The sequence below is a fragment of the Scomber japonicus genome, chromosome 6 (genome assembly GCF_027409825.1).
Source record: "Scomber japonicus isolate fScoJap1 chromosome 6, fScoJap1.pri, whole genome shotgun sequence".
Classification (NCBI taxonomy): Eukaryota; Metazoa; Chordata; class Actinopteri; order Scombriformes; family Scombridae; genus Scomber; species Scomber japonicus.
Genome location: NC_070583.1, coordinates 3,633,623 through 3,643,622, shown reverse-complemented (window position 1 = coordinate 3,643,622; position 10,000 = coordinate 3,633,623). Strand labels below are relative to the sequence as shown.

Here is a 10,000-nt window from a genome sequence, read left to right as displayed (position 1 = left end):
CTTTTAGTTTGCTGATGTCAATTAATACAATGAGGTATATTATTCCTAAACTGTAAAATATAAGTGATGACCACATTTGATGAATCACTGTAAATAATATGTGTTCATGTATATATCCTGTAAGTAAATATGGGCTGATATATTGATACTCCATAATATTGGTATCAGCATCGGCCTCAAAACTCATTATATTATTCATTATTGTAATGTTGCCCTCCATTCCTAATAATAATACAAATAATAATAAGAAGTCAATTCTGAGCTCTGAGAACACAGTGAGACATCATTAAAGGTCAGTAGTAGAGTTCAGAAACACAAGCAATGAAACATGTTTGAAGCAAACAGGAACTACACTCAACTAAACAAGGGGGTAAAAATCTCTTGTGTGCTTTCCTGTTTGCATTTCCGCTGTGTCTGAAGAATCATGAGTATCAGCCAAATCTCATTGATAATGTGTTCAATATGAAGACAGGCAGAGGGGGTTAAAGGAAATGATCTGTGGAGTGTTCTAAGCTGATTTCTTCCTTTATCCAACCATCAATCTATCTATTCTTCACCTTCACAGTTCAGCTGGAACTACACTGGTAAGAATGGATTCCAATTGGGACACACTGAAAACCAACATCTGTAGCAGAACCAGTGAATCCTCTGTCTACAGTCAGTATGTCCTGAGCACTACTATGTGTGTCATCCTGAATTAAATTAATGGGGGGGAGGGGGGAGGGTGACATTCTTTTCTTTTCTTTTACAATGTGCTGTTTTATATTTCTTTTTCCTCTTTCTAGCATATTCTTTCCTGTATGCTTTGAATGCTCTACTCTCTTGCATGCTCTTTTTTTCCCTTCACATTTGTTGTTGTATTGTATATCTATTGTGGGTTTCTAGAACTGTATTGTTATTCTGTTCATTGTGGAGTCCAGGAAGAGTAGCTGCTGCCCAGTGCAATGACTAATGAGGATCCTAATAAACTAAACTCAACCTAAACGCAGATGAACTCACTGCATCTGAATTCTAGCAAAACTATGAATATTTGACTCGTCTCTATTTTCTCCTGCTGTGAAAAGGTGACACCACCTGAATACTGTGTAACTGATATCATTCACAGTGATCATAGCTACTGTGCCACTCTACACTGTTTACAGATTGAAATCCTACAATACAGTAATGATGCAATGTTAAATACACTGGAATCTCATTTTTCTACATTGATCAGTTAGACTGGAGGTATGTACGATGAAGGGAGCATTGACGTTAACCCACACAGTGAAACACACACTGTATCTGCATGCATGAGCACACACACACACAACATTCACTGGCCTTTCATCTACACTTCTTCCTATGCTCAATTCCTATTCATTGTTTTAGTGAGCACACACACATCTTTGTTTCTTCAAAGTAAGAAGAATAACTGACGTGTGAATATGTAAGGACTGGGTTCATCAATGTGATTTAAGATGAAACAATAAGAATGACAGAATAGATAACCTTGTTGAATTGACCTCTCTTTAGTGGTGATTTTACTGCGTATTAAAAGAGTGAGACAGTGGGGAGTAGTCAGCTGTTTCTCCACTTCCTGGAGAACTCAGAGATAAATCACAAGCTAGACCAAAACCTTTCCCCTCAGTCAATGGTGCTTGATGACAACGTACTATTTCATCCACAATGAGAAAAGCTTCCCCCTTTCTATGGTCTTGTGGTGAACCTTAAAAACTGAGGCAGAAATGTGAGTCAGCTATCCAAGTTTACAGTTTCCTTAATGTCAATGCATCCAATGTTGTTCTTTTCTGACTGTAGCAGAACGTATGCAGTTCTCCAGACAGCAGGTCAATGTGACTGTATCAGATGCTGCTGCAGCTACAGCAGTCAGCAGCAGAAGCAGCATCTTTACAATCATTCTTCGTTTCAGTTCAATCTGTCAGTCAAGCTCTGCTCTGCTGCACACCATTAGTTTTATATGACCCGTGGAAGACCTGAGCTGCTATACTGACTGAACCTTTCATTGTGTTTTACAACCAACACCAAATATTACCCATTTAAAATACTCCACACACCACATAACCTCAATTTAAACCTGATTAACACCTGATCTTTCAGCTGCTCAACTTTCACATACAGTTTGTTCTCCATAAAAGAAATAAGAGAAAAAAATCCAACACATTAAAACTTTTGTCTTATTTTGAAGGGTATGTTCCCAGACCTGGAAACTACTTAAGTTATAACAAATTATGAAATAACATCACATGGTATAAAAGGTTTTATCTGACACATTTAAAGTAATGCCAGTGTAAACTTAAACCTCTCAAAAAGCTAAGCTGAAACATAAACACCTATGTTTGAAATACAGTGCAGAAGATACAATAAATAGAAACATCGTCCCACAATGTGACTGACTCCTCTCCAGCCTCATCACATTTATCCCAATCTACATCACCACAATCACTACAGCTCCAACCTGCAGCCAGTAATTACATTCATGTAAGAAAGATTTAACCTGATTTTATCTATCAAAATTATACACCCCAAATGTCTGTATAATATATCATGAAGCAGGCACAAACAGGGTGACATACTCATGCAGATATATCAGTGTTCTGGTAGTAAAGGGCAAACAGACGAGGTACAACAAACTGCAGCTACTGGCCAAAAATGAATGATATGAAATGTGACACATAAATATCAAGTAAGCACAACATTATAATAATGTTTCTGCCTCAGACTGCTGCTTTTCATTTTTGTCATGTTTCTGTATTTGTAAAAAATGTTTAAATGATGATAAAGTGGAGAGGTGAAAGGTTTCTCTCTCACAAAAATATACATGCACAAACAATTAAACAAACACTGTAGCTTCACTACAGCAGGCAGTGTGACATCATAATGACAATCACACACATCAGTTTAAGAAACAGCACAATGAGGTTCATGTTGTTATAATGTAGACTGATGAAATGATGGAGCTTATTCACAATGTACATAAATGCAATTAAACATAAATACAGTCATGCTTCATATGGTATGACTGGACAATCTCAGAGCTTAATAAATAAACAATCCCTTAAATCTGCTTATTAGAGAAGTGTCACCATGATATGTAGTGAGTGAGACATATAATAGAAACACTGTTGCTAAGTAACCTGTAACATGGCTGACTGATACTATTTGTCAGTGGAGGCAGCCAGACTACATCCACCAGCCCAAAGCAGCCACATCCATGATGGAGGAGCAGTAAGTGAGGTGTACACTGAGGGCTGTGAACCCGAGGAAAGTTGCAGGACCTGATGGAGTCTCTGAACAGGTGCTGAGGGACTGTGCAGACCAGCTGGCTGGAGTATTCACCAAGATCTTTAACCAGTGACTGTCTCAGTCTGCTGTCCCTTCCTGCCTGAAGTCCTCCACAATTATCCCACTCCCCAAGAAGAACAACATTAGCCTGTCATTATGTGCTTTGAGAAACTGGTCCGGAAGCACATCACTTCAAATCTTCCACCCAGGTTTGACCCTCATCACCAGTTGGCCTACAGAGCCAACAGGTCCACAGAGGGCGCTATAGCCACAGCTCTCCACTTTGCTCTGTCCCACCTGGAGCAGCAGGGGAGCTACGCACAGCTGCTCTTTGTGGACTTCAGCTCAGCGTTTACCACCATCCTTCCCAACAGACTCCATCTGTCTCTGGATCAAGGACTTCCTGTCTGACTGCTCCCAGAGGGTGAGAGTAGCCCCGAGTAGCCCAGAGTAAAAAGAGACTACAGAGGATGCTTAAGGGAGCTTCAATGATGAACTTGTGATTCCACAACTTCTACAGAGTAAAAGAACTTACTTCACCAATAAATTCATCTTTTTTTTGCTTTGGTCTTTGTACTGTCTCCATTTGTTCTGTCTTATCTTCCTGTCAGTCACATGTAAAACACAACTAGCTGCATAAGTATGAAAGGTGCAGTACAAACTAAAACATCATCTGGTGGAGCTTCAGAGCTGAAGTGTGTGGAGATGATTTAAACACACATGTACATTCTTTTGTTACTGAAATATATATTAACAGAGTCTGGGTCTCTACTGGAAGCCATTGGAACAGCACAACCTGACAGTCCTCCATGATCACCATCATCATCTTCTTCTCTTAGTCCCATTTAACAGTGCAGCTACCACCACCTAACAGTGTTTTCTCACTGATACCTCTATCAAACATCAGCTATCCTCTAGATGTAGATGCTCACAGCTACAGCAGATTAACAACACAAAGTCTGTCCTGACTGAAGCCTCTACAGACACCAGTAAGTCAAAGTCCACCAAAAAACAGCTTGCATCTCATTCTCATTATAAACAACCAGAATAGTAATCATCAAACATTGCTACTAATTAGAGGATAAAAATATTTTAACTTATAAAGAATCAGTCAACATTTTGACATTTTGTTAAAATTCTCATTAACATTGATATCAGTGTCATTTCTGTGCATCTGGTAGAGAAGGTGATGTGTGATTAGATTTGAAATGGTTCAACATACAGACTGGAAGCAGAGGGAGAAGTATTAGGTCCTACCCCTGTAGTGGGGTTAGCTGATCTGGTCTGGGATGTCACATGGACATTATGAAATATGAAGACATTAAGTAACATTATGGCTTGTTAACAGTTTGTCCATCTCAAATCTACAACGGAGTATTAGGGCCAGGCAAAAAAAAAGAAAACAAAGAGAGAATAAAATCAACTTAGCAGCTGGAGTGTGTATGTCTTTGGAGTGTGAAGGTGACTTTCTGAAGTGGTGCAACTGTATTCTAACTGATAAATGTATCATATCAATAACTTAAAGCCTATTCATTGTGCTGGACGTTTTCCTTCTTTATTTTGTCTTGTGCTGGACTGCTAGACTGCTTATAGTCTTCAACCATATTTTGGGATGTACACCTTGTAATATCCACCAGCTGGATGCTGCCAATGCTGCTCTCCTAGAGTCATGCTTGTGTGGTAAGAAAACATGTGTAGTGAAACTCAAGTTGAACAGACCTTTTCACAGACATTGTTAACATTATCAGTTCCACCTGTGCATTCCCTGTAATAACACATATTCCTGCTGGAACAAAGGTCTAGAAGTCCATACACTATTTTAAGACAGCAATGTAACTTTACCTCTGCTTCCCGTCTTTGTGCTAAGCTAGGATACTAAACACACAGATGACACTGATATCTATCTTCTCATTTGGTTCACAAGACAGCAAGAGGGGGGATGCCAAAATGTCAGACTATTCCTTTAACTGCTAAAAGTTCAGTGTTTGTTCACTTGGGATATTAATGTGTCCTTGTTACTGTTTACGCATCTAACCTGAACAGTAAAACCTATCAAAAGTTTGCAGTTTTAGGGTGAATTTTCACTTTCCATACAGATACCACTTGTATGCTGTTTACCTCTCACATATATTAAGAGCATGTGCTTTTAACTTGACAGCATCACTTTCTAAATTCATATTCATCATTTCTATCGCTCTTTCTGAAGCCTCTGCTAAACTATATGAAGTCAAACATATGCTTGGTTCCCCAGATGTTGTCTTCTTCATATCACACATTGTGCCCATGGGTTTCACCAATTATCACTGAGATACATTGTTACCCCTACAGGACAATGTGTGGTGCTCACTTTTACACTCACTCAGAGGCAGCTGCTCTCCGTGTGCTTATATATAATATATAATATATAATATATAATATATAATATCCTAGATAATAATGTCTTAACATTCAGCACACACATTATTTGACCAGAAACCTCAATTTCCAAAGCACATGTGTTGCATGCTGCTATTAAAGAATATTCAGATTTGTTGGCACAGTATCCTTGGTTCCACATGACTGTAACAGCATTATATATTTATGACTGAAAGGAAGGAAGAACTCTCCTTTTATTCCAGAAGGAACTTCACAGCAGTTGTAAACTAGATGCTATCAGACTTCAATCCTGCCTGCAATGCAAGTGAAAAATGAGCACAAGCAACAACATCCTGGAGAAAACAGCTGATGATTGTAACCCTTTGAGAATACATGGACATGGCCGTTTTAAACCTGTGAGCACAAAGAATCAATCACACGTATGTTTGAGGGAGTTTTGAGCGAGATCAGTTTATATTTAAAGGTGGATTCTTTCTTACTTTGAGGAACCTCAGAGCGCTGGGGAAAAATATGAATGTACAGAATCATGTTCTCAAGTTGCTCTTGATATACAGCAGGAAGAAAAACACCATAGAGTTGTAGAAGTTAACCCATGACAGTGAGAGGCCAGTTTATCAGAATATTTCATCTAGAGGATGTTCATGTGTTGTAGAGAATGTGAAGCAGGTGAAGCGGGCGGTTGTGTGTGACTGGATTTATTCAAATGATTCATATAAAAAAGGTGGACAAACATGATTTAAGTGCAGATGAAATGTTCTGAGAAAATGTCTACTGGAGTGCAAACAGAGAGTCCGGAAAGAAAAACAGAAGAAAGAATGCCACTGTTTCCTGAGAACTGTTAATTAAAGATACATAAAATGACGCCGATATTAGTACGATGATTTTCAGAGAGGGTTGTACACAAAGTTGAATATGGAGAAAAGAATAAAACATTTCCAGAGAAACACCAAATTAAAACCAATTTTTTTTTTGTAAAAATGAAGAAAATAAATCAAATGAGTAAAATGCAAAAAAGGCTTTTTTGCTTTAGGGGGAAAAGTGTCTGAGGGAAAATAGATTCTCCAAACTTACTGCTTTTTTGTTTTCCTTTTTTTCTTTTACTGTTGCTTTATTCAGTAGAGAGTGGCAAGTAGCCTACAGAACAGAGATGAGCACAATCATGGTCACAGCACCAGCTTACACACACACACACGCACACGCACACACACACACACACACACACACACACACACACACACACACACACACACACACACCTAACCACTCCAGCTGTACAACACATTCACAGTAAAAAAAAAAACACAGAAAAAAATGTCAAAACTGCTGTTAAAGAAGTTCAACACTGCTCAGAGGGGACTTGAAGCGTGTCCATGCATGCGCTGGTGTGCTTTGATTTCTTTTAGTGTGTGTGTGTGTGTGTGTGTGTGTGTGTGTGTGTCTACACAGCTGCAAAAGGAAGTCCAAAATGAAGAATGAGAAATGAGAAATCAAAGATGTAACCAATGGAAAAAAATACAAAATCTGTGATCAGAAACCCAAAACACTAAAGTTTTTTGTGTATGAAGCATTTTACATTAGTGGCTAATTGAACACCTTAACAATGTTACCTATTCATTGAGCTGTAGAGTGCAAGTAGAGAAGGGAGCTTCTGTTCCACAGCTGGAAGAGTGCAGCAGCAGCAGCAAGCAGCAGCAGCAGCAGAGTGACGCTGCTCAGCAAAGTCAAACTCAGTGGATGTGGATTGTGTGTACTGTTAGACCAGTCAGCTATCATCCTCCTATGATGTGATCACACCTACCGCTTCACTGGGTCATTTATTAGTGTAGATGTGTGTATGGATACTCCTATCAATGTCTAGGTGCTGCTCAGTATTTTTAACATCTTAAACAACGTTGTTTTTAAAGACCATGTAAAATGAATTCAGACATTTTCTTCTAAACACATTAAATAGGTCATAAATGTATTTCTAAAAAAGGTGTAAAAAGCATTTCAACCATTTAGATTTGAATTGTGGAGCTAGGCTTCACAAACTGTGTTTCAAGACTTCTGTGTTCAGGATTTAGTGGGCGGGTCTGAAAATCAACCCGCCCCTGCTGCTGTAGAGGTATAAATACATTCAGCACACACTACTACTACAGTCTACAGTTAGCCAGTTAGCCGAGTTAGCCACCGAGCTAGCAGCTGAGTTAGCAGCAGAAAGCTCTCAGACGTAGCGTCCATGTTTCTGGTAGAGGTGCTGACTTTGATTGACAGGTGACACTTGGTAGGGGGCGGGGTTTCAGCGAACTCGGTGGGCACTCCCACAGCGTTTGGGAGCAGAGAAAGAGACTGAGTTTTACACAACTTTGAAGCCTAATTTCATATATTTGGCGTTTTTTTTAACCATTCAAATTTGGCAGGATGGTTAACAACACATTTTTCTGTGGTATGTCAAACTCAGAAAACATACTTTACACGGTCTTTAAACTCTATGTAGGGTAAAGAGGTTGGCAGGGTTTTATATTCCCTGCTAAACCAAACCTCCATTGTTATGTCACTGGTTTCAAACTGAACAGCTCATGTAGTTCATATGCTCCACACACATGGAAGCACATGTCTTCTCCTCTGATTAAGATCGATGTGAAAGAGTGTAAACATGATGTGTGATCACAGCTGTAGAGTCAACACCTGTTACATGTGTGACACAGGACCTTATCTTGATGGTTTTTGCCATCAATCATAGAATCTCATCAGACACTTCATCCACTGTTAACACTACATAGCACCTCTTATAAGTGTGATGCAGTACATGCACCAGGCAACTTCTCTTTTGGGTATAAATGTCTTACTATATATGACTTCTCCATGTAAAGAAAGGGAGTTGCTGCTTTAGTAAGTCATTAGACCAGCTGTGCTGTGTGTGGAAGTCTGGATCAATCTGTGTCATGTTCATGTGTTTGGAGTGGAAGAAATGTTTTTGATTCCACCTGCATTCAAACCTGCATTAACTGTTTTTCATGACTACTTGATGGAACCTGAACAAGCTGTTAAAAAAAAACAAAAAAACATCTGGCATAACTATAAAACAACAAACTTAGAGTCAACTTTGCACATGGAGCAGACACAAAGTACATTAGCATTCAAAATGGATTGATGTTAACATTTTTTCCAGTTTGATGAAATTGATCTTTTCGTCTACAGACTGAGTCCAGATGTTTACTACACAACTGCACATCTACACTGAGGTACGTAAACAATTAACTGATGGCAAAAACCAAGAATATATAAGGTCCTGGTTTTAAATGACAGAAGTTTTACTGTCCCATGATGCCCTGACTTTACAGTATCAACACTGAGACGTGAAAATGATCAAACAGAAGATCAGACTCTATCTAGCTGAGAGATAATGTGTGTGATGTAGAGAGCAGTGAGTTGAGCAGCATCAGGAAACCTCAGAGTGGAGAGGCGGGAGCTTGAAATGTGTAAGTGACACTGCACAAAAACAGGTAAGGGCAGAGGGGGGGCAGGGTGAGCAGCTTGGGGGCCATGGTGGAGTGTGAGAGTGAGAAAGAGAGAGAGAGAGAGTGAGAGAGTGAGAGAGAGAAAGAGAGAGAGAGAGAGAGAAGGGGGGGGGGGGTTCTACCTGGTAGAGACAGTGGCAGACGCTGCGGAGCTGTGGGGGGAACTCGCTGGATGAGCCGATGATGGCCTGGAAGAAGCGCTCAGTGATCTGCAGCAGGTTCCTCTGGTTCTCCTCCAGGTTCTCACCTTGTTCAAGTCTGATGAGACAAACAAGCAGCTCCTGTTTTACAGCTGCTATACAAACTGTCACATCTCTTGACCTTGTGTTGTACTACAGTATCGATACATTTGTCAAAGTACTTCAGTACAAAGTGAAGGTGAGGAACAGGTTGTGTTGAGTGAAGCTCTGTAAATGGAGCCATGTTTCCACACCTTGCAGCTTCATATCTTATTGAATGTGTACTCATTGGAGCCATCTCTAAAGAAGCTACAATAACCACCATCTTCAGGGAGGAAGGAACATGTCATCCAGTCCAGCAGTGTGGCTCAGCTATGTGGGGTTTTTTTCAAAAAGAGAAAAATATGGAAAATCACATTCTTTAAATGACTCATTATTATGGATCCCTGATACACACACCAGTTTACCAAAGCTGGGCAGTGTGTGACCCACATCTAACCCTGGTCCAGAAGAGGGTGAACTGACACGTGTTAGGGTGTCTATTTAAATACGCTATCAGACTGTTAGAATAGTGGATTTTTTTTCTAATCTATTTTGTTTGTTTGGTCCTTTTAGAATTTCAGCTCAGTGGCAAATGTTAAATATACATGTACACATCTGTTG

The 10,000-nt window shown here is 39.6% G+C and overlaps 1 protein-coding gene across 3 annotated transcripts in view; it reads right to left on the bottom strand.

Moving 5' to 3' along the window:
- Nucleotides 1-10,000, bottom strand: part of nf1a (neurofibromin 1a) — a 93,730-nt gene that overhangs the window by 46,178 nt on the left and 37,552 nt on the right. For 2 of the 3 annotated variants that reach the window (XM_053321333.1, XM_053321334.1), the window contains exons 29-30: nt 9,281-9,416; nt 6,730-6,792 (exon numbers count right to left, since the gene is read on the bottom strand). In XM_053321333.1, coding sequence (XP_053177308.1) covers nt 6,730-6,792; nt 9,281-9,416 — 199 coding nt within the window. The remainder of the gene's footprint in view (nt 1-6,729; nt 6,793-9,280; nt 9,417-10,000) is intronic. The other variant, XM_053321335.1, reaches the window with a different exon arrangement.